Here is a 25,611-nt window from a genome sequence, read left to right on the forward strand (position 1 = left end):
CAAGACCACCCCGGTGACCCCAAAAGCAATTAAACAAGTTTTGCAGACTTCACTCTGACAAACACTTTAATGAGAAGTTCAAGAAGCCAGAGATGAAGGATTGCTGACTTTAAGCAAATCTTTACATCTTCAACTTAGAATAGAGGCACGTCTCAAACTTTTTGTGAACAAAACCACAAAAAAAAAAAGCATCTCTATATTGTTGGCTCAAAGATTTGGGTAGCTTAAAGGAATAGTTCAGGATTTTTGAGGAGATATCCTGACATAAGCAGCAAGTATCTTAAAAAAAAAAAAATAGGAAAAAAAACATGATATCTTGTCTGTTACACCACCCTTATATTATTCATGCAATTCAATATTAGTTTTATTATATATATATAAAAAAAAACACACCAATGCAAACAGATGGATTATTTAAAGGACATTTTTGAAACCGGCTTTATTCCAAAACTATAGAAGTTCTCTTTAGTCTCTTGGTTCAGAAGGACTTATATAGTTTCATTCTAAATTAAAACATCAAAATAAATAAAGATATTTACTGCTCATAACTCTTTATCATGACCTAACAGAGTTCTGACCTACTCCTTTAAAGAGCATCACTATTACACAGAATTATGAGTAAAACAAACCAAAAAAAAAAAAAAAAAAAAAATGCAATGTTTCCCTAGTTTAGTGTAAACTTTCCCCCTAATTTAATTAGTTTGATTCTAATCATATTAGAATCAATTTAATTCTGTGTTGATGGAAGTAGGAAATCAAGCTGCTTCCTCCTGTTTGTCTTTTCTGCTCAGAAAACTCTCACTTCCTAGCTGCAACATTTGACTTCAGGTGCGTTCTTCTTGCATTTTAAATCCGAAACACAGTAAACAAGACTTTCTAGCACAAAAAGAAAGTGTTTTTGAAAACATTTTTGATTTGAAGTGGAATATCTATGAAACAGAACACGCCTGCTGTTTGCTGAAATTATCAGCATTATTATCGCAAAATAAGATGCGCCAGAAGGTCAAGTGAAACTTGATTTCGGAGCCGTACAAATTCACTTCCCCTTTAACATCCCCAAAGAGCGTCTCACCGCCTGTTGAGTGACTAAGGGTTAATCTATCTTCAGAGCAAATCTTCACTGTGAGCCCTGACAAAGAATAAAGCATCAGAGTTTAGGATGTTCTAAAGATAAAGAAGCTGACAAGGTCAGCGGGATGATGCCTGGTAAGTGCTTAAAATACGAGTGAATGTATTTTGTATGCAATGTCACACTCCTTCACGGGGAACTGTAAAATTACTTTGCTACCTCTGCACGACCTGACTGAGAAACTGGTGTTTCTCTATGAAACTCAGTTTAAATGAAAAGCTATGGTGAGGCAAAGGCAAATATTTTTTTTATGAAACTATTTAATTAGCTAGCATGTTTAATGACAATTAAATAATTTTTAGGATAATTTTTCAACTACAATTTAGCTCAGCTTTTTAAAGGTGCTCTGAGGGAAAGTTCTCAGTTTTTTGAGGATTTCATATTTTTTTAAACCTTATAAATTTTACATTATGTCGTCAAATCAAAATGGTCCCATTAAATAACAAGAAAAACTTCTGCCATGAAATAGTAAACTGGTCCAATTTCTCATGGGTTGTTGGTCTTTTAAGACTGACATGCTGGAGATACTTTTGGAAAACTGTTGCTTCCAAAATCTCTGAGAGGATTAGGTAAAATACTACGTTACTCCAGTGTGAAATTTATTGTCAAAAGTAAAGTAAAAGTAATAAATCTGCCTACCCGTTCAAGTACTTTTCTCCTGGCAGCGGCTAAACCTACATTCACTTTTTGTATTGAAGGAAGCAGGAGTTCACTGGAATTCACTGAGCTCTTGTGAGAAAGCAAGTTAAGCTAATATGCAGATATTTGTAGAAGCAGCCTGTGTGCCTTGATGATGCATTTCATACACCTGTTTCAACGGAAGTGAGTAAAACACCCACATGCAATGATCCGTGTGCGTCGGTGAATACGTTTGGTAAAAATACTGCAATAGAAAAAACGTTTTAAACCAGCCCCAAGTTCTTCATATTTTGCTCCAGGGAAACAATAACTTCTTGTAATCTGCATCAACAATTATCCACATTTTTCTTGGAAAGTTTTCTCGAGACTCATTGGACTTAAAAGTCTGACTGGTTTAAAAATGATACATGCACAAAAAAAAATACAGTTTATTAGCCAACAGAAACAATTAGTAAGTGAGCAGAGAATGAAGTGAAAATTGTTGTAAAAGCAACCAAAGTTTAAACAGCCTGAAGATCTTATGGATCTTAAGGTGAAGATCTAAAAAAAAACATATAAATACATTTGTTTTTAAATGTAGTGAGTCAACACTTTTGCACATTCCTGTACATACTTCATCTCCTCACCAAGAACCACCCTTCACATGCACCATGTTCTTAGAAACATGCCTGCAGAAAGGCTAACATTGCTTAAGCTAAACCAAAAATATTATACACTAAACATAGTGGTAGGTAGAGACATATGGAGAATTGAAGCATATTTAACAGGGACTCAAAGATGTTTTCCAGCAGACAGAAAGGATTAACTTCATGACAGATGCGTAACGTAAGGAATGAATTGCTCTATCCACTTTAAAAGCAATAAAACATCACTTTACTGTGTTTGCAGTAGAAACCGAATAAAAAACAGTTGGCCAAAGCTTGCTGCGGATTGTTTTACTGATTACATATCTTATTAACGTTGAGAGTGAGACAGATAGAGCACAGAGCCAGGAGACTAGGAACACGGCAATCAAACCGTGTCCACACACACAGGAACACACTCTCCCACAGAACTACCAGCTTGATTGCATCAAGGTCATGGAGACTGTTCAACTCCATCTTTTGATGCCGAGCAACAGTGGGCTGAGACAGGCTGTGGGTGAGTTTAACAGGAGTTTGGAGGTAAATGACAGATGAACTATTGTGTGTATCATATGAGGTTTGGAAGCACACAGTTTCACAGATAGAGTCTGAGGTGAAGCTTAATTTGGCACATGGAAACTTGAGGAGGACTCAGGGGAAAGGAGCATTTCCCAGGACATTTTGTGCTTTGAGAAAGACGGAGGCCATGAGAGAGGGGGGTTTATACTCCGATCCCCTTAAACAACACATATTCAATGCCAAACAGCAAATGCACACATTTTCACACAAAATTCCTTGCTATAAATAGCAAGTGCTTTGTCTACATCTTCCATATGGCTGTCGTCTTATATCAAAGAGGCTCTTCTATCTCAGAGGATGTGGGAGTCTGTTCTCACATGTACACATATTGCTTTATGCAGCGATTCCAGGTTTGCTTGACCCAAGGCAGTGGTTTCCGCTGCAGACTCCTAAATCTCTCTGGAAGCGCTTGTGTCACTAGACGCCAGAACCAATCTGAGGAAGTGTTGCAGAAACCCGTAAAGTGACCAGGACAGTTCACCTTGCTCTTCCCATCCTTTATGCTTTTTCTGTCTTTCTCTTATCTAAAGTGTCTATTTGTGTGAATGTTTTATGACAGTGTGAATGTACTAAAACTCACTTGTTGTGACTTCTTTGATCATCTCAGCTGACGCATGACAGCCGTTGACAATGTGTCTCGTCCACATGGACAAATCCTTCGTGGTCTCAGTCCGGAAAAGGTGAGTTTCGATGCCGAGTCGCGTGCCAGTCCGAGTGGCAAAAAACAGCTCGGTGCCAGAACACGGCGACCCCCGGTCAGGACCAGAGTGGACCAGGCTGCAAGAATGACACATGTTAAAATCAGACATATTGTATGTAGATTTTTTTTAAGCAAGCTTAAAACAAAGATTTAATGAATACCATTTTAGTATCGGTAAGTTATTTATTCATCTAATATGCTAATATGTGCAACGCATGCTGATGTTGCTTTCAAGAGTTTTTATCAAACTGACATGTTTCAGATCATTCAACACTGCAATTTTTTTTTGAAATTACATCCTTATTATGTCTAGGCAAAAAAAAAAATCCAAACCAACCTGACCTTGTGAGAAACAGTAACTGTCCTCAAACCTAAAACCCAGCTGAACCAAGCGTGGCAGAAACAACTGTCACCTGGCTTCTGTGGTGAGCCCTTTACTTTACTCAGAAGATATTTTCTTCCGCTCTTCTTTGCAGAGTCTTCTTGACTTAGCCACATTAGAGGGTTTCATGCCTGAATGACTTGCTTCAGGTTACACTACAACATCTAAAGTAGAATAATATCTGAACTTTGACGAGGTTATTTCAAAAACCTTCATTTTATTTATTTTTTGAGCCACTCAGAAGTAAACTTGCTAGTGTTTCTGTTGATCATTGTCCTGCTATTGAAAGCAAGAGTTTAAGCTTAAAGTTATTGAACTGATACCTGCACGTTTCCTTAGTTTTGTTCTGGTATCGTGCTGAATTCATGGATCCGACTCATTTTGGTGCTGAATTAGTAAAGCAGTCGTGGAACGTCACACTTGATTTAATGGGAGGCACAAGTTTCCAAAATGTTTCACATTTTTTTCTCATCAGCTTGCAGAGTATTTTTTCCAAAGTCTTATATATATGTAGCAAACATGAGACAGGTCTTCAAATTATTTTATTACTCATTATTTAAAAATCATAGCAGAGGACTGTTTCACACAGGGCCAGGGTGATTTAGATAGCTTTTTCCTTAATAAATGAGAGAAATGTGTGAAAACTACCGTTTGTTTTTCCTCAGTCAACCTCAGTCTGACATTCTGAAACAGCTAGCTGTGCCAAAAAAGACTGAACTAAAAGAAATCTGAGGGCAAACACTTTTTATTTATTATTGCTGTTCTTAATGAAAATTAAAGCTCCATCATAACAAAATTAGTTGCATTTTAAAAATTCAGACAAAAACAAAAGGAAAGAAAATACGCACAATGAGAGCAAAGCCAGGTGGACAATGATGTGCAATTACACATTTGGTATGTTAATTGCCAAATTAAATCAAGACCTTTGTAAAGATTTTCAAACTTTACTTTCATAAAAAGTATTATTAATAAATGATAATTAATTTTCTATTGCTTTTATTCAGAATGTCAGGGAAGTAAACTATGGAAAGAAATTAATTTATCTTCAGCTGTTTTTTTTTTTAAGATCTTGCACATTTCTGTATGTTTGTGTTCGTAAAGCTACCTACCGTGTTGCTAAAAGTGGAAAATTGTGTGAAGGGTTTTGCCAGGCCTCCTTGCTTCGAGGCAAACTGTCGTACAGCAACAAGTCCTTCTCCGTCACCACCACCAGGACCGGTTTCCAGCACTGCTTCTCACTCTCCGTCTGCCGCATAAACAGATAAACATTGAGGGAGGAACAGCTGCTCCCATCCAGCCATATGCTGAGTAATGAAGAACTGAACAATAATTTAAAAAAAATGCAGCGGTAAAAACGTGCAACCTGTTCATTCGATTCAGGTTAGTTATTTTGCAAAGTACAAACACTGCCATGGCCTACGGTATGACACATTATTCTGTGCTTTGTCCTTTGCCTTGCTTTCTTCCTTTCTTTCCCTCAGTCTGAAACTCATTAAAATGATTACACTAATCAGGGGATTTAACTCCTAACATAATGCAATTGTGGATTTTGATTTTGTCCTAAGTCAAGCACAATAGTATACAGCAGCTTATTATGCAAATTTATGACAAATTTAACTTTATTATTTACATACCTGGCTGAGAAATAGAGTTTGACCAGCAGAAAAAAGAAATAACACACTTAATGAGTACTAGATTGCTGATTAATTTAAACTGAGCAAGTGATTACTGAATGTAATGTCAAGAGACCAACTAAGCAACTCTTCCTGCAGGGCCACTCAAGTTGAATTTGATTAGTTGCGTGCTGCACAGGGTGACGGATCTGTTAATCTACATGTTTTTGTGCTTAATGTGTAAAATGCCAAAAACAAACAAGTAAATCCTGGACCCATGACAGTTCGTCTCTAGCTTTGTGTTGCGTATCCAACAAAAAGTGAGATAAAAGTGAACTTAGCTGTTGTGGAGATGCAAGTACACCTTCTCTATCCATTTGCTTTGCCTCCACACTCACTCATCTCCACAAGCCTCTCACTTACACACACACACACACACACACACACACACACACACACACACACACACACACACACACACACACACGCACGCACACACACACACACACACACTCTTTCTCTCTATCTGTCACACACATGCACACTCACACAATTCATGTGCATTTTATGTGACAATGCTCCAGAACTCTTCTCATTATGAGAGCTTATCTGCTGCCGAGCCGAGGAATCCAAAGTAGCTCTTTGAAGTTCTGCTTCAACCAATCGTGCAGTGGGATTCAGAGGGTCGAGGGTCAGCTTTTTAACATAATGAGGATATGTTGCTAAGTAACAGTATTGTACTGCATTTGGAGGATCAAATATTGGCAAATTCATGAGGGCTAAATTAGATAGATATGGATGTGTGCGCCTATTTGCACAGGTGTTTGTATATGAAAGCGAGAGCGAAGCTGCGTACGTGTGAAATTCACAAATACGTCGCATGTGTGCGCGTGCGTGTACGCATGTGCGTGTGCAGGAGTTGAAGATAATTCCTAATAAGAATGCAGCCCCAGGTAACATAAGCACACAAACACAATCACACAAACACACTGACTGTTTTCATCTTCCGACCCCATCTTATTGAGTTCCTTTTAAACACACTTAACCAGAAACTCTGTGACATGCAGAAAACCAATCTCACACTTTCTGCAACAAAAGAAAGGGTGACAAAGCACACATTTAATAAACTTAAAAACTGCATTTTCTAGGTGCTTTAATGTGGGGTTGTTTTTACTTGTTTAGAGGACAGAGTGGATTATGTAGCTAAATCAAACACATTTAAATATTAAAGCACACAAAACACATACACACACACAATACATTTCACTGCTGTAATAGCCCTTTGCAAAATTAAAGGAAATTTCACTCCACCATGGGCTGGTCTGTGATGCTCATTGTATGACAAACTTGAGTAAAAAACACCAAACTTTAAATTGTATCATGGCATTAAAATATTTAAACAAAAATGTCTTGATCTACTTGTGTTTCACTGGGAGAATCAATTTATATTCATTTCATTACATCTACACACTAAATTTAAAATTGGTTTTCAAGCAAATTTGCTTAATTGAGCAGAATATTATATCAATCTCTTTTTTCTAAAACAACAAAAGCCTAATACGCTCAAGCTAATTCAACATTAACTACAGCTATCTGTAGTTACCAACACAAAAAGCTCGCAAATGTTATTGCTTTTTCTTCTCTTCTGAGTACACAGTTGACAAACAGGCACATCGTTGCCCCCTATTGGCAGGAGCAACAAGTCTGGTTCCCAGCTTTCAACGTCTGATTCAAGCAATAATCTTGTGGGCGTATTGGTCATACAACTTTATATATTGTGTTTTAGTTGGTTATTATTACATAGATTTTACCATGCAGTGTTTATGTTTCTTTAAGGATTAACATAGTACATATTCTATTCTTTCGTATTAAATTCACTGCTGTACATTATGAGTTCTTACCCTTCAACAAAATCAAACAGCATGACTGTAAAAAGACAAATTCATTTCTGGACCATTTGAAGCACACACACGCACACACACACACACACACACACACACATGCACACACGCACACACACACACACACCTACCTTCCCTGCCAGCCATCCCAGGTGTCGGATCTCTTTGCTGCCAGCTACTCCTGTCCTGGATGTATTCTGGACGACTTCTGCCGCCGCTCGCTGTGATGGGGTGACAGGTTTAAGCCTGGAGAGTCATTCGGCATGCACCACCCTCAGAGCAGTTCAGAGGAGTCGTGCAACGGTCGCTGACATCTAAATGTACTGTGATGATAAGAGCTTCCTGTAAAAAACGATTCACAGAGGAGACAGACCTGTGCCAGCGTGGATGTGACCGAGTGCATGGAAGAGAACCAGGACAGGGCAGATGGTTGGTCTGGGCATCGGAGCACGATGGTGTGCCTGGCGTCAGGACTGTGCAGCTCCAGTTGTCTGGAGGAGGAGATAAGGAAAAGTTAGTAAAGCTTTCAACCTCTCTGGTTCATTGAGGGAGGAAAAAAAAAAAAGCCTTTATAAAACAAAAGTATGTCCCCACCCTAATCAGGCAATTCTAATTTGGCATAGAAACAAAACTGCTACCCAATTACCTATCAGCATTTAACAGATGTTCCATTTATGCCATCCACTTCATTGTGTGCACTCGGTGAAAAAGTGTGTTAAAATTTGAGTTAATTCAAGCAAGCTGAAAATACAGAAATACCCATGCATTCTGTGTGTGGGAGAAATGACAAATAGCTGTATCTCAGTAAATTTCCATAAACAATTTGTTCATTTCAAATGGGAGCATTTCTGGTCAGGAGAGGCAAAGCATACCCTTCTCGATCTCTCTGGATGGCGCTTTGATTGTGTGCACTCAGAGTATGAATTTTAAAAAGGTGCATGTGGTTGCTGCTAAAGAACAATGCGGTTAACTCTTTCTTCATTGTGCAGCATGAATAGAAGAGAAGGTAGGCTGATACTCAAGTGCTTGGAAGAAGAAGAAAAAAAAATATATAAGAAAGATTAGCAAAGGAGCAACTTTTAAATAAAAAAAAAATTAAATTGAAATAGAGTTTTTGATCAAACAGAGATTACAGAGGTATGTAAATGTCTAACTCTCGCTGACATTTATCCATGCTGGAAGAATATAAAATAACTGATGTGGGGAAAAAAAAGGTAAAAAAAAAAAAAAAAGAGCTGAAAAGAAATTGCCAAAAAACTCATCATCTATCCAGTCGTTTGTTGTTGCTTAAGCTGCAATGGTTTCAGCTTCTCTTCGCACCTTTACTTTACCTAATAATGAAAGATTTCTTGCATCTCTGAAGAATACCATGCATTCCCTATTCAACAGCATCGCTGCCAGTAAAAACACCATCTACATTAAATCAACTCCTGGTGTTGCTCTGGGTTAAAGTTTTGAACGGGTTCCTGTAAAAAGCCAGGTTGCTAAATAACCAAGGCCAAGGAGGAGTGGAGGGGAGGAACCTCAGAGGCAGATCTGTGTTTGGTGGAGGAGGCTCTTTAAATATGTTGCACTGGCAGCACTTCATTGGCAAAAGAGCTTACAGAAATGCAAAATAGAAGCGTTCAGAGCGAGAAGAGAACATCAGATTAGATTACTGCAAAGCTGTTACAGAATCATTTTCTTCACACGGCTGTTCTCATAGAAATATTATTATCTTCATGCGACAGTTCCTTGGTTGGATTTAGCTTCGTGCTTTGACTGGACCATTCTAATGCATGAATATGCTTCAGTCTAAATCAGTCCATTATAGCCCAGGCTGTATTGAGATACATCTTTAGGCAGGTTTCCTTCAGGATTGCCCTGCACTAAACATTGTCATATAAAGACGCCGTTGAGGCCATATTTCAAGGTAGGCTTCAAAGTTTTCAGGGTGATGCACGCAGGTCACTCACATGGGTTATGGCAAGCTGTAGGCAGGAATTTCTTTTACAACAATTTTCTTTTTTTTTGGTATTCTTCCATAAAGGTAAGATTTGTGAAGATCTAAACTAATAGTTGTCTTGTCAAAAGATTCTCCCACCTTGACTCATGCAGCACTTTCAGAGTTAAAATGGGCCTTTTGTCTGCTTGTTGTGCTTGTTAGGCATGTCTTGGTAGGTTTGCAGGTTTGACATATTCTTCCATTATCTGAAGATTGATTGCCTAGAGCTACAGGTATGTGAGATTCTCAAAGCTATTGTATCACAACCTTTCTTTTTCCAACCGTGTTCCTCGGTCTTCATGATGCCATTTGTCCACCAATGTTCAATAAAAAATGAATTGGACTTATACTGAGATTAAGCAAAGAGACAATTTTAAGCATGTGACTTCTTCAGGCATTTCATTTAGAGGGACTAAATAAAAAATAAATACACATCTCTGTTGCTTTACTTTGTTTTTCACATAAAATACCAATGAAATCTAAAACATTTCTATAGTTGTAATGTGAACAAACTTACCAAAGTTCAAGAGCAGTGAATCCTTTTGCAAGGCACAGTATATAGATATCACCAATGGCATAACACTTTAACCAATACTGACTGAATTTGTGTTCTAAACAGTGAAACATTACTTTTAATGTTTTCCTTGTTAGAATATTCTATAGTTTTTTTTTTTCACTTATCCCAATTCACCGTTCACTGACCTTCTAAGAATAGAGCGCGTGGGTGATCCGTGAACTGAAAAGCAGCCTGAGGCCGATTTTTTGACTATTAATAATGTACAACATACCTGAAATAACTTGGCTTGATTTAATAATCCCATTTATTCCCAGGATTAATACACGCTGTGTATCTGAATACGTTAGGTCAGGATACTCGCATCAGGACGAACACTTTGTTTGAAATCAAGTCTACCTTCAATCCAAAGGAAAACCCATCTCTCCACTTCTTTAGCATTGTTTTCTACTGGCTCTTTTCATCGCCGTATGTGTTCTGCCTTTCACAGGCCCCGCTCTTGTGCATTTCCTCTTGGGCTCGCACATGGTTTATACATCATCTGGTGAAATGAATTGAAACCCCTGAGGGAGATGCAGCATCGCACCGAGTATAGAAGAGGAAGATAAGCCAGAATCTTCTGTCATTTAACATAAAACCTCCTAAACCATTTTATCCCTGAAAGCCAAATAAGAAAAACAGAGAGCTAGCTTACAGGCCTGCCTTGTGATCTTTAACTTCAGCTTTCTGTCTGGGGACAAACGAAGGCTGAGAAACATCCAACCTTCCAGGATAAACATGAGCACATTTTCATGGATTAAGAACAGCGAATCGATTTCAACTCGGGTGCATTTTCATTTAAACATTTACTAAACTTTATCTGGCAGAGTCAATCAGGAATTTGTTTTGCTTGTGGAGTAAGGAAAAAGGCTTCATAAAAACCTGCTGGTCAAGATAAATTTGTCCAAGGTCTACATTCTCATCCACAAACCTGCTTTAGACATTCACAAAGCGAAGCGCAGCGTTATCTGTGTGTGACATGGAGATGGGGCATTGACCTCAACTCCTCGCATAACTCGCCAATAAAGTCAAAGTTATGGGCAACAAAGTCAATGTTCAACCCTGAAGTGTTTTTAAGTGGTTTCAATCAACATTGACCTGAAGGTTTCACCAAGCAGTCTTTTGAAAGTCATGACTGATTTTAGTGTGATTTTACAAGCAATGCTCCTCCTACATCCATGTATTCTGACATTGACTTAATGTGAAACGTGACTAAGGGTATCTCAGGTACAGACACCCTAGTCCTGTACAGCCAAAGACAATCTGAAAAGATGGCAAGATTTTACACTGATATTAATGCACAAAAAAAAAACTGCTAAGAAATAAGAAAACTGCTGAGGAGGAATGTAAGAGGGAAAAAGGTTAAATATTGGAAATAGTCTCAGTAATTGAGTCCTTGTATATTAGGTGATGAATCCTATCCTCTATATTTATATATGTGTATGTATATATGTGGGACTTGTGTCCTAGTACTTGCATTGTCATTTTATTTCAATGACATTCACCATAATGTTATTTAATGTAAATACTCTGGAGGAAGAGTTTGCGTATCGCAGTACATGCAAAACATATTCTGTTCTCTTTTTATTTAAAATGGAAAATAGCCATTATGGTTACTGCTGTTTAAATTTTTGCAGTAAGGATAATGCTATCTATAATTTATTAGTTGTTAAAAGATAGACTTTCAATTACTTGCTTAATTTAGTGGTATTTTAAGAGCTTATCGTGAATATATCATAACTAGTGTAACACTGGAGGCTAAAGAAGGAGATTTTAGCTTGTTGATAAGTCCGTCTCTCTGCTCCAGTAGACAGTATGCAGTCAGCTGCTCCACACTAGGGCTGTTGTAAACGAATATTTTAGTAATCGAGTAATCTATCGATTATTCTTACGATTAATCGAGTAATCGGATAAAAAAAATTATAAAATGAAATATTGGTAAATCTGGCATAATACCGGTGTTACTATCAGATATCAATATCAGTCCAATTTTTCATATTTAAGCATCCCTAACAGTTGCTTTTTTTGTAGTTTAGAAAACTAACCTGTAACAATAATAGCTCACTTTCTAAGTTAACCAGAAGAAAAGTTATAGAAAAATCTGAAATTATATTGAATTTAATAAAGAGGCAGGCTCACAAATATGCTTATAAAAAATGTCTACAATCCAGCTTTTAGTTTATGTATTCATCTTCAGTGAGTTTAATAGATTAATTAAACTCACCTTGCCACCTAACCTGTCACGCTTTGGGTTTGAAAATACGGGAAATGCCGCCTGGAGTGGGAGGAGAGGGCGAATGAACGAACGTAAGATGGAGGGGAGGAAATAGACCAGCGGACTGACGAACCGTTAGACCGGGGGACGAACACGGGGGAAGCAATACGGGATATTTACGACACCTTCACTGGTCACACTCAGAAACTCATCTACTAGCCATGTACGATGCGCTCCGCCACCCGTTTCTTCAGACCGGGATATGAAATTTATTGTGCGGTTCGTCGGTAAAGCTACATTTACACGGTAAGCATCAGCTACTCAGCCGCCCGCCCTGTTCAGGCTATCCGCTCACCTCAGCGCTCTTCCCGCCGTTCGCTTTCAACCAGCAGCCCCGGAGGAGAAATGCTGCCGTACTCCAGGCATCCCCCAGTCATTTTAAGGATGCTTATTGGTTCCCCAAAAACGATAAAAAGTCGGGCATTATCATCAATCAATAAAATCCCCACGGGTCAATCTTGAAGATTGGACTTTATGCCGCTGAGACTTAGCTTTTGTCAACAACTTAGAGGCGGAAGTGAGAGCTCCGCGCAACGCAAATGAAGTCCCGGCCGGAACACGGTGCGCTAACTAATAAAACATAAATTAACGAAGCTTCGAGGCAGGTAAATTTTCCTCGAGGAATTTTAGTAATCGAGGTACTCGAATCATTCGAGGAATCGTTTCAGCCCTACTCCACACACACATTCGTTTAGCTCCCACATTACCACTCTGTTTTTCACGAGCCGAAATGTTTCCCACATTTTTTTCAGCCATCTGACTGACAGTGCACAGCAACAGGTGAAGGGCAATCTGTTCTCCAAGCAGATGGTCGTCTGATGTCAATCATTTACTTTACGTGCTAAACACATTATTAAAAACAAACAGTTCAGCTAGAATTGTTTTCAATGAGAAACAGTTTAATATAGTTTTTTTTCCCTGTTTCAAGTTTCAGGAACAAAGAGAGAAAGATTAAAGCAAACATTTCAATGGTTTTCGTGGGCGCTAAAAGATCAAGCTGGTTTGACATGAAAATGTATTTTCACTGGAATACGGCTTTGACACAAAAGCTGTTTGTGCACATGAAAATTGAAGATGGTAAGGAGAACAATTTAGTTCACACTTTCCCCCCTTTCACACAAACTCCTTACAGGGGGAGATTGCTCTGTTAGAGACGCACATCTCAGCTTGAAAAATGAGGAAGGCGAGATGTGGAAGAGCTTCATACAAGGAACAGGATCTGATGCAAAACGCTTGGTGAGGAAATCAATGCATTTTGTTAACAACACAACAAGGATGAGGAACAAGACCCAATGACGACCATATTTGGGTTTCGATCACTTTTGCATCTGAAAGTAACATTTGAACTCGAAATTTGTGGAAGATTCCATACAGACCAAATGTCTAGGACAAATGTTGAGTACGTCTGTATTTCCTTTTACAAGAAACCCTGTAACGTTAATCTTCATTTATAGTTTTATTGTTTGTTTTTGTGCAACTATGCCCTGCTAATGGAGAGTTGAAGATTACTAACTTTAGGGGAGACTGGCCACTGGGGGCTTATTATGCAAAGCTTTTAAGATAAAGAACAACCAATTCTGTGGATTCTGTGGACACATATATACAGATAAAGACACCGAGTCACAGTGAGATCACAGAGAGATCTGCTGAGAACAAAAAAAAAAAAAAAAAAATCAAACGGCTGAAGAGGTTGAATGATAGAAAAGCAAGACTTGTTTTTTGGTACTGGGAGATGATGAAAGAGAGGAAAAGGAGAGGACAGCAGGAAGTCGTTGGGGCAGAAAAACACAAACAAGTTGAAAAGACTGAAGCACAGACAAGACAGAGCAACAAGGAGAAAATATTGCACGCAGAGGAAAAAACAACATGGTGAAAGAGCACTTAACAGGGCCATGGTACACAGCACAGAAAGTGAAAAGAGAGTGAAGTAAAGTGAATCATTTCTGTGCATCAATCTGCCATTTAACTCTGCCACTGTCAAATTACCAGCCAATTAGCTTAATGACACCTTCTAACAATCCCCCCACCCACTACTCAGTAGGTCTAAGAGCTACTTCAAATGTCTGGCTGTAAAGAAATCAGGCTAAAAAAGTCACTTTAGTGCTTCTGTCTTTCAATATAGCAGATGACGCCGGCTGACCCCGGGGCAGATACTAATGAGCAAATGGAAACCGGCAAAGAAAGCAAAGCAGAGGAAATAATGTCGGGTAGTTCTGCTTTGATTCAACATCATATATTTTCTAAAGCTTACACTTGTTGCTGTGTCACCATCGTCTTCTCAGATTTTTTGCAAAGGAATAAAGTCCAGTGACAAACCGGCTTCCTCTGTCATGACTAACATCTAAATGACAGAATATCCGTCTTAAATTATGTCATTCACAGCATGAAATAATTCATGTCATGATCTGACTTTATTTCTCATTTCTGCTAAGTTCCATAAAATGCCCCAAACCAGTGTGTTTAATTATAAATCACATGAATGCTGTAAAAAAAAAATTCCAACAAACTGCATTGTAACCAACTAAATTGAACTTGAAACATTATACCAAATATCACATCTAAGCAGTGTTTTATGATTGAGATATTGCACAAATTTAATTCAACTGTTTAATAAATCATTTAATTATAAATCATGTCCACACTGCTAGTACACACTATATTGTGTTCATCTACCTCTTAATATCCCAATAATTTTCCTTTAGGTTTGTTGTAACATGACTAGACGCAAAAAAGACCCTCACAATGTGTGAAAGCCTTTGCAAGAGACAGAACACACTGCTGCACAACTTCAAGTTTCTACCGACAGCTTTGTTATTATGCTGGTAATAAATGACCTAATGTTACATTATTTTGACTTTGATGAAGACAAATGAGTGAATCAAGCAGGACAGCTTAATTTAAAAGTGGAGAGAAGAGAGAAAAACATCAATCTTCGTGCATTTCTCTGTGGATAAATGAGAACTTTCAGGGTTTTTAGCTGCAGGTGATTTGAATCACTGACAAAGGCTTTTATTTTCCTCATCCGCTGTTCAAATGTCCATTAGGGGAAAGAGAGGAGAGAATTGCCCCAAATGTGTTCGATAAATAATTTCCTGTTTTTATTGCCGGCTTCGTCAGAGCAGCCAGAAACCCAGTGAGACACCAGAGACTTAAAAGACTGGGGACATGCAATTGTTACAACTGCATCGCATTTGTCTGTGCGTGTTTAATTTAAAGGCAAAGCTATCCCTAAGGAAAAGCTCCTGCACTGCATATTGATTGAAATGACATCTGAAGTTTAGCAACGGTCTCCAGCAAGCCTGCGGTTTCGTCCCTCCGGCCCAGTGTGTTTGTGTTTTCTGTTCACTTCGTCCCAGTGAGTTTCCACCTACCTGTTTTCGGGATCCGCTCTGGTCATGGCACGTGTCACGCAAGACATCTTCAGCGGTATGCACCTCCTGTCGCCGTTCAGAGACAGGAAAGGCTGGCTGGGAGAGCCGGGAGACTGAGGCGAGGACGAGGAGAAGGAAGCGGTGGGGGGGCTGCTGGGGCGCGGAGACTCGGGAGGAGGCGTCTCCCAGCTGATCTCTGACACAGGGGAGCCCTTTTGGACATACGGCGTGGCCTCACGCATGTACTTAACTAGCAAGAGAAGACAGCAAACAACTTTATTAGGAGCAAGAAAATGATCAAATGAGGCAGAAAAAAAATAGGAACAAATTTTTCTTTTAAAAATGTATATAAAAAAATCCAAAGAAAATGTTTAGGTTTAAATTTTTAATAATGAAATAGGCTATTTAGATTTCATGAATTCTGCAGACTGGAAAAAGTTTGTGGAGAAGTTTAGAGTAGGATTAGGTTGTGAATCAACACATCAAGCTTTGAACGTCAGTTCCTGAAGATGAAAATGTTTGCACTAATTATAGCCTTAGGTGGTGGAATATTATTAAATAGTTAAATAATTACACGCAGTCATTTCAGAGTTTTTGAGGGGAAAAACAGTTGAAAACCACAAAGACTTTTTTATTATTATTTTTTTTGCACTTACATACTACTTTGTGTGGGTTCACAACACAAAACTGCAGCAAAAAACAGTCTCCGCTAGCCGCTGCAGTTCATTGCATATGATGCAACTTTTCTTTTGGCTGCCCTATGAAGCATTAAAAATGATTTCAGCGACGTAGACAACTCGGTCGGTTATGAAGAGCTCCTGTTTGTTGCCGAGGACAAGCGTCACTGTGAAAAGATTACTGATTTCCTCCTCTATTACAATGAACTGGCACAGTCAACCCCGCCGGGTGCCAGTCTGGAACGAAAGCAGCGATCGCAAACATGCCAAAAAGCCCAAACGCCCTGCTGTCTTTTTTATCTCCCAATTAATTTGTTACAATTTATATATTTATTTTACCTTCATCTCACTATAAAAATCCCACTGAGATCAAAATCTATTTCAGAAGAAAAAAAAAAAAAGAAAAAGCGAAGCCTGGAAAAGCACAGATCAAAAAATGGCAACATACACATCATGATATAAATCCGCAATTTTCTGATGATTTATGCGAGAAGGTCTAAGCAGAAATGCTTATAAATAATTAAGGACAGAAACAAATAAAAAAAAGAGAAGAAGAAGAAAAAAAAGACCTTGTGAAAACCCTACTGCTGATCGGACATGAGCAGCTGAGGCTGCAAACCAGGGACGTTCTCCAAGATAACAGAGCTTTACATGTAAAATTCAAACTCCGCAACACTTGATAACGATTTTAAACCCTTCATCTCCTTATCTTGAGAGGGAAGCAAACAAGGGAAAAATAACTGGTGAGGCTGGAGAAAAAGTGGGTGTTCTGCCTGCTCTGTGTGTGTACCGAACGCTCCAGATGCCTGGTATGGATGTTGGATGTTTAATTGGATATCCAGCGCCAGGAATAATTGGGATCTGGCTGGTGCCATTTGTAACGCAGCTTGTGAACTATTCTGGGTGAAGAAAAATCACCATAGAATCCTTTGAGATGGCATAACAAGCCTCACTGGCAACCTGTAGAGGAAGGATGACTGACTCATAGCGTAGAGGAGGAGATGGGGACGGCTTGAGTCCTCAGTGGGCCATCTGCGACGACACGATCCAGTTACAAAGCAAGATTCATTCGCACAGACAGATTAGATTAAACGGCATTAAAAAAAAAAGGCTGATACGTTTGTTGCAATGTATCAGAACAACACGGGGCAATAGATGAGAGAGCCAAAACGAAAATGTTCTGCCATCAGCTGAGGACACACGCGTCTGGTTTTGCCTGTAAAGAGCTCCAGTCAAAGGAACATGTAGGATTTTAATTCAGACAGAGAGGAAAAACATACACAGTGTGCGCCCTGATCTGTGATGATGAAACATGATGAAGAAAAAGAAATCCATGAGCAGAAAGAGGAACATCCTTCGCACTGAGAACATTCAGATTTTAAATATGCACAGTGACAGAATGGAGATATAAACTGAATTGAATCACAGCTTTAAATGACAGGTGTGCTTAAAAAGTCAAGGATGCATGATTAATGTATTACATTTTTCAGATGGGGAAAAAAAACCTGAAGCATTATGTAATTTAGAACAGTGGAGAGTAATCAATTTTAAAGCAGTTTAATTGTTGTATAAACTGCAACACAAAACCACGACGTCAAGTCATGGCAGCGTAAGAGTGAGCAAAACGTTTACACTAAAATGTATTTATTTTATGTATTGAATAAGTATAGTCCTTAAAGAACTCAGAACTAACAATGTAGGCCAAATTGGATTTCAGAATAAATTTTAGCCAACGCATTTGCACCAATTTGTGCACAGCTGTGAATAAGAATGTGTAAAGTGAAAGTCACAAGTCTACATAGTGAAACAAAAGTTTTATCATGCACACTGCAGGTAGAGAACAGTGGTTAGATGAGCAGCAACAAGACTCCTCCTCTAACATGAAAGCAAAGAACTAGCTTACACAAAGTATGAAGACACCTCATGGAAACCACTGTGGTTCATCAGCTTGTGTTTCATCTTTGTGGTAGATGCACAAGAGAAAAAAAACATGAACACCATGATGTGAGCAGAAAGCAAGCGCAATTACCTCTTCCTTTTCAGTCACACGAGCAGACAAGCGGTCTCTGCTGCTCACACAAAAATCAGCTTGAATTGAAACAATATGATATTCTTGAAATAGCAATGAATATTTTTTTGGAGGGGATGTGTTACTATTCATGCTAAAGAAGGGCAGAAACAAACAATACCAGTGCATCCCATTCATAGTGCTGTGAAAGAGAGTTAAACAGCCACACCCAGGCCTGATGAGTTCCAGAGGAATCAAGAAATGTCTTAAAACAGAACCCATCAGGCAGCATGAAGTAGGCTAAAAGATGCCAAAAAGCAAAACATGATGTTCTGACCCACTGGAATCCCAGAGAAGATGAGAAACAAAATCAGCCATTGAAATCTTTCAGCCTGGAAAAGGTTCACAAAGCACATTCTAAGGCTGTGGGGCGGCCAATATTCATGACTGGAGGAGACATAAAACCAGTCAGTGTTTATAATTCAGCAGTAAGATAGAGAGACTCGGGCTGGTGTGTGGAGTAGTGGTAGAGCGGCTGCTACACGCACACAGGTTATTAATCCGTAACAGTGTCCAGATTTCAATTTCCAACTCTGGTTCCTGTGCTGCATGTCTTCCTTCCTTCTCTCCCTCTGCCCATTTCCTGTCTGACCTGCAGCAAATAAAAGCCGCTATAGGCAGAAAAAGCTTTAAAAAAGAAAGAGACTGGACGATACCAGCATCCATTTACAAAACTACAGCAACAGTTGACCGTCAAGGCACAACTGAAGCTGACCCAAAAAACTTGAGGATCACCAAGACTTTTGGAAAAATATTTTGTGGATAAATGAGACAAAAGTTGAGCTGTCTCAGATGTTTGTCCAATGAGACCTTGTGGAGGTGGGAATGAAATGTTCTGGAGGTGTTTTGCTGCTTCAGGACCTGGACAAGTTGTCGTCGCTGATGGAAGCTTACATTCTGCTCTGTCAAATCCTGAAAGAAACTATCCTTCTAAAGTCAGAACTTCTGACTTTAAACTCTGTGTGATGCAGCCGGACAAACATATGTAACACACCAAGAAGTAAACCCCTCAATGCCTCAAAAATAAATAAATAAAAATATTTTGAGTAGCGTAGCGAAAGACTGGATTTAAACTCGACCTTTGACCCAAGCTCATGCTCAAAACTCAACAATGTGGCTTAATTAAACTCTGCCTGAGTTGAATTAAGACTCTGTGGCTTCAAAAGACTCATTGACTTTTGGAATCAATAGTGGCACAATAAGATATCAGTAATGACTTTTTCACATGAAAACCGAATATTATATTTACTCAGACTATTTTTGTCTGATAATAAGATTAGTTTGATAATCTGAAACTATCGACGGGGGCAAGAAAGCAACAACAGAGGCAATCTGTCAGTATGTTGAAATTATGTTTTTCTTTTTCCTTCCTAAAAAAAAGAAAAATATAATTCCTGTTGGGTGGAAATTTAACTGTGACCAGCTTAACTGCGCACAGATAAAAAAGCAGGAAGTGCGGGGTGAAAATAAATGGGAAGTAGTTCATGCAGTCTTCACCCTGGCAGTGTGTAGACGTGCGTGGTTCTCCCTTGGGTCATGTTTCTATTTCACTCCAACACAGCCAGCTCCACACAATAACCTCAATAGCAGAAGATGAACTTGGAGAGATTATCATGCTACTCGAGCCTTCGTTTGAAACAAGATGGCTTTGCATGTTGCATAACTCCAGCCGAAAAGATCCAAATAAGGGCCTGCCCTCCCCCATCTGTTTGACTTCATTTTCCTTTTTTTTTTTTTTTTTTTTTCCTGGCTCATGCTGGAGACGAACGGAGCATGTGGATGCATGCATAACAAAATCTTTGTCATCAAGACTCCCTTTCTTCAATGCATTTTGAAATCAGATCAAGCTGTTAGTGGAGCCACTACAGAGACTCTTGCTCTTTTATGGACTTCTGTGCGCAGTAGTCAAATTAGCTTATGTCAATCTTTACTCTCCTTTCATTTGCATGTTCTGCAACCGATGAAATAAACGTATTTCCTGCTTTCCTGCATGGAGGTGCAGGACGTCTGTCACTATTAGAACACACACAAGCCAAAGATCAGCCTCGTACTTTTAGAGAGTTTGTTCGTCCTCTGCTCTTAGCAAGCACACAACCTCCACTCTAAAACAACAGGTATAACTACCATATCCATCTCTTATTTAATGGCGTTCAGGAGGACTTAATGAAGTCTGAAGTCATAGTACTTTCTACCAGATGCTTCGAATGCAATTTTGTCTCGGTGAGAAAATACACCACAGGTGGATGGAGGCCTCCTCTCATTAAAGCCCGTGGGAGAGGAGCAGAGGACGGAAAGACAACTAATCAGAGCAAAAGGAGTACAAAAGAAGAAATAGACTCCGACTGCCTAATGAAGCTTTGCAAGCCGGTGTTGATATCTGGGTACCAGACCAGCACAAAATGGGCGTTAAAAAATCCACCCTGGAGACATCTGTTGTTGAAAGACTCTGATGAAGGCGTGGAAAAACCTCATTTACTGCTGAACCTATGCCATCAAGTTGTAGGAGTGGGAATGTGGCTTTAACATGTGAAATGCATGCATAGATGAATGACACTGAAATGTGAGCGTCTCAGAAAGTGATCAGGTTCACAAACAAAGACTTTTAGCAAAGCAGAAAATATGTTTACATTACGTCTTTTGAAAATTACTGGCTCAGCTTGTAATATTCTGCAATGAACAAATACAATAACTGCTGCAAACTTTTAACAAAAACAACATAATTGCTGTTCTCTTTCAAGTGAAAAAAACATGATCTTGACAGTATCTTTCTGGGAAAAGAATAAGCAGTGTTTGTTGCATTGCCACCAAAAAAATAAATAAAATTAAATTAAATATCCCCAGGTTCTTATTTTGAATTATTTGTTTGAAAATAAAAATACAGTATTTTCCGCACTATAAGACGCACCGGATTATAAGGCGCACCTTCAATGAAAGGCCTATTTTAAAACTTTTTTCATATATAAGGCGCACCGCATTATAAGGCGCATAGAATAGACGCTACAGTAGAGGCTGGAGTTACGTTATGCATCCACTAGATGGAGCTGCACTACAGGGAATATCAACAAAACAGTCCGACTCCGGTCGGTTAGGAGAGCCTCCTGCGATTGGGCCGGGGCGTGGCCGGACGATGGTCACCCTTCTCCGTTCGCGCACAGCATGTTCGTGGAGAACGTGGTGCTAAATGACCTGCAGACGACCTGATTATAGACGGTCGGTAGGTAGATAGGTCAATCAAACTTTATTAACAAACCAGCGTTCTGACAACTATCCCAGCATGCACCGCGCGCTTCTTCTTCTATGGGCGAAAATGAAGTCGGCGGCTGCTTACCGTAGTTGCTAGACTTGTTGTGGCTCAATATTGGTCCATATATAAGGCGCACCGGATTATAAGGCGCATTGTCGGCTTTTGAGGAAATTTAAGGTTTTTAGGTGCGCCTTATAGTGCGGAAAATACGGTAAGCTGTGATTAAAGTCTTGTGTAACAGCTCAGGACCTTGCAGCAACAAAGGTCAGGGAACATAGAAGATTTCTAAACCAGAAGTGGAGCAATCATTGGCTGAGGAATAGTGAATCAGCAGACTGGCTGGAAATTACAACATTACAGCCCACTGGATTTCTAAAAGCTGCTAACATTTCCAAATCCAGCAAGTCCCATGGCAGACAGAGCACAAAACCTCAAAATGACACAACAGAGAAACTTGACTGTATCCCGTTTATCCTTCTTGTTATCTGCTGTCTAGCTTGCTCTCACTCTCACTTGACATGTGATTGAAAATGCATTTAAATACATTACATCGCTGTGCTTAACAACCTAATTGATTTTCAAAATAGACGGCAATGAACCTATTTAACTCTGTAACAACTTCCACACCAAAGAGTGTTGCTGTCAGCATGATCTTGCATCTCGAGAAGAAGTCACAATTTTCTTCTTGTTGCTGTGCTCAAAACTAAAGGGCCACTGGTCAGATTTGATGAAGCTGACCAACAGTTGATCTCACTTAATAGCAGAAAAAGATAACAGGTTTGACTTTGTTATTTTTAACAACATCATGACTTTGCACCTAACTATCTGCTGTGGACAAGAGATGTCTGCAGAAACTTATAAAACAACAACATACATGCATTTTGTTCTTACTTATGTAACAATTGCTTTTACTCCTTAAAAAAATGTTTTAAGAGCAGCAGAGAAGTGTGCAAATAAATCAAGAATCCAGTTTATTTGCATCACATCTCGTTATCAACACTATTAACAACTAACACCTATTCTGTATTGCATTTAATCCTTTCAAAAAAATAATAATATAGAACCCTTAAGTATCATTGAATTACAGCGTAGAATTATTACCAGAGCAGCTTCTAATGCCATGTCAAGTTACTAAATGCTCTGCTAACACCATATATGGTGCTTTCAGCTGCTGAAAGCCTTTTGCCCAGTGAAGAAGACCATCTCTATTTTTAAAGACTGGAAATAATAGAGACAAGCTGAAAGTACTCCGAGATTGCAGAAGAATGCCATAGGAAATTGCCCTAAAATCTGTCTGTCTAAGATCACACCAGCCATTAGGCTCCATTAAATAGACCACTGAAGAAACCAAAACTGCTTTACAATCGCCTTGGATACTGGAGCTGGTGCTACCTGGAGACAAGCTGGCACCTAATCAACCCTCTCTGTCACTGAAGTGCAGGGGGCTGATTGTTAAAGCACTAAATGCAGAAAGGAGCATGGGTAATGTACAGGAGGCGATACGGGCTTAAAAAGTTACCACCGCATTTCATGATATATCACGCGATGACAAGGGAAGTGAGGAAAGAAAGTATTACGAATCCAACACTTTTAAGGCTGTAAATCTCCTTACTAACAAAAGGAAAGACTAATTTTGGGCAAGGTGTTATAAGGTGTCATTCATTTAGAGTTTTGTTTAAAAAGTGCCATCATCTGCAGCAGTTTCCATTATCAAAATAAAAGCGCTCTCATAAAAAAGTACAAACTTAGCAGCAAAGAATGCCTGATGCATTACTTTTATTGTCGCCACAGTAAAACCAAGAGTGCTTCCCCCCATTTCCTTAATTAGCAACATTAACCACCTCACTTCCTAAAACCCAGACTCATTTGCTTTGAGAGCAGATGGTAGGTTTCACACCTCGCTCCTGTGTTTTCAGCTGTGACACAGATTCAACAGAAGTCAGTGATGTGTGACTAAAAAAAAAAAAAAACAGAAAAACTTTACTGCACATCATCTTGGCTACAATTGTTTAAATCTAGAGTAAAATGCTCAGCTGATGTTAAATCTTCACAGTATAAAAATTTCACATTTACAGCTACAGATAAGCTAAAAAGTGATCACTGGACGTTTGTTTTTTTTTTTTCCTCTTGAAACCAAAGTGAGGAAGCTGAGTCTTAACCACAGGTCTATGGTTTTGTTTTGGCTGTATAAAAATTTTAACACGACAAGAAGTGAGTGATTCAATCTGTCATCTTTGCCACAGTAATGATCAGTGCAACGCTGCTGTTACCATCCCTGTCTTCCACTCTGAGTCAGAACCTGAATGTAGTAACAAAGGAAGGAGATGATAGCTTTCCTGATGGCGTAAAGAGTCAGCTAGTAGACACAGTGACTGTCTCTCACCCTCAACACACCGTAACGCCCCCCCCCACGCTTCCCCCCCCCCCCCCCCGACACACACACATGCACACACACTTAGGCTTCTGTCTAGACTACACTGCTGGGGCCTCAACTCTCATTGGCACAAACGAATGTGCATTCAATGAGGCACATGTTCACAGACAAATACAGGGGGACAGTCAGAATGCTGACAGTGCACGCGCACGCGCACACGCACACACGTACACACGCACACCAACCCTCCAGCTATCAGCCAATGACAGGTTTGGCTCGTTAAGGACTCACCATAAGAGCTTACAGGACACTGACTCATTTCCTGCCTGCAGGAGCTTTGCAGGTGTTCTCTATTGTCATCTGATTTTTATTCTCCATTCACACTGCTTCCATGTGGATGCATAAAAATGTGTTGTTTGCATGAGCTAAATTATATGTGGCGAAATATTTCTTCAGGCTACTCCCGGTTCCGCTGTCTGCTTGGACAATTTCTTTCCACTGCCTTCAAGGCTTTTACATGAACTTTTTTTCTTTCTTTTTTTTAACACATTTTATTAAAATAAAAAACTCTGTGTCTCTTGTAAGGATTGTACGAGATAAAGGAGAGCACATTTGGTGAAGTGGAAGGAAAAGGTCACAAGTGGGCCTGAAACTAATGATTATTTCTGTAACCGATTAGATATGTCTGATGACTAATCAATCAGACAAAATATTGGCACATTCCGTAGATTTTTCACTCAACCATGTAAGTCTTTCTCTTACAATATTAAAAATGCAGGAAAGATGCAAATGAACAATTGAATTGTTTTCTTTAAAGGAAAACATTATTACTTAAAATGCAAAAACAGTATTAGTTAGTGAACTCAGTCAAAAAGAAATTACTGATTGCAATAACATATTAAAAGTTCAGCCCTTTCTGCTCGACTTGATGTCAATACAGTTTAGGGCTAATTTGTTGGTTATGTTTGGGATTAACCAATGAATAATTGGACAGGAAAAGGTTACGTTCCTTTTGCATTGGATAGTAGAAGGTCTTTTTGTTTGTTTGTTTTTGAACCAGGTGAAGGTAAAATTGTCCCCGTTGATAGGTACTGGACAGAACACAGGCAAAGATTTTTTTTTAACTCAAATGCAAAATGCTAACATTTTTTGTACAGTTTTGACTTAATTACTCCCCTGACTGTGTTTTTTTCAGTGTAATGGGAATTTTTTGAGTCTGTATTCTCCAGTTAATCAATTACTAAATTTGTCAACAATTATTTCCATAATCTATTAATGACAATGACTTACTGTTGTCCTAGTGACAAGATTAAAATTTCATATTTCAATAAAAATTTAATCATATTCAGCAGCAACTGTAGCTAAGGGTTTTGGAGCCTCTATCTCTGACCAAGCTCATATTGGAACATCAACTTTCAAATCTTGCCAGAAATTCTCATTTGGATTTAGGTCTGGACATTAATGGGTCTGAATGGCCTAGTCAAAGTGAACTCATTAAT

At 39.0% G+C, this 25,611-nt stretch overlaps 1 protein-coding gene across 1 annotated transcript in view; it reads right to left on the bottom strand.

The window, feature by feature from the left end:
* Positions 1–25,611, bottom strand: part of sntb1 (syntrophin, basic 1) — a 41,807-nt gene that overhangs the window by 8,151 nt on the left and 8,045 nt on the right. Inside the window, exons 2-6 of the mRNA XM_088014130.1 lie at positions 15,750–15,999; positions 7,940–8,057; positions 7,698–7,787; positions 5,162–5,298; positions 3,551–3,747 (exon numbers count right to left, since the gene is read on the bottom strand). Coding sequence (XP_087870256.1) covers positions 3,551–3,747; positions 5,162–5,298; positions 7,698–7,787; positions 7,940–8,057; positions 15,750–15,999 — 792 coding nt within the window. The remainder of the gene's footprint in view (positions 1–3,550; positions 3,748–5,161; positions 5,299–7,697; positions 7,788–7,939; positions 8,058–15,749; positions 16,000–25,611) is intronic.

Source organism: Poecilia mexicana, unplaced genomic scaffold, assembly GCF_051168715.1.
Source record: "Poecilia mexicana isolate PSO_F unplaced genomic scaffold, ASM5116871v1 scaffold_16, whole genome shotgun sequence".
In the NCBI taxonomy this organism is placed as follows: Eukaryota; Metazoa; Chordata; class Actinopteri; order Cyprinodontiformes; family Poeciliidae; genus Poecilia; species Poecilia mexicana.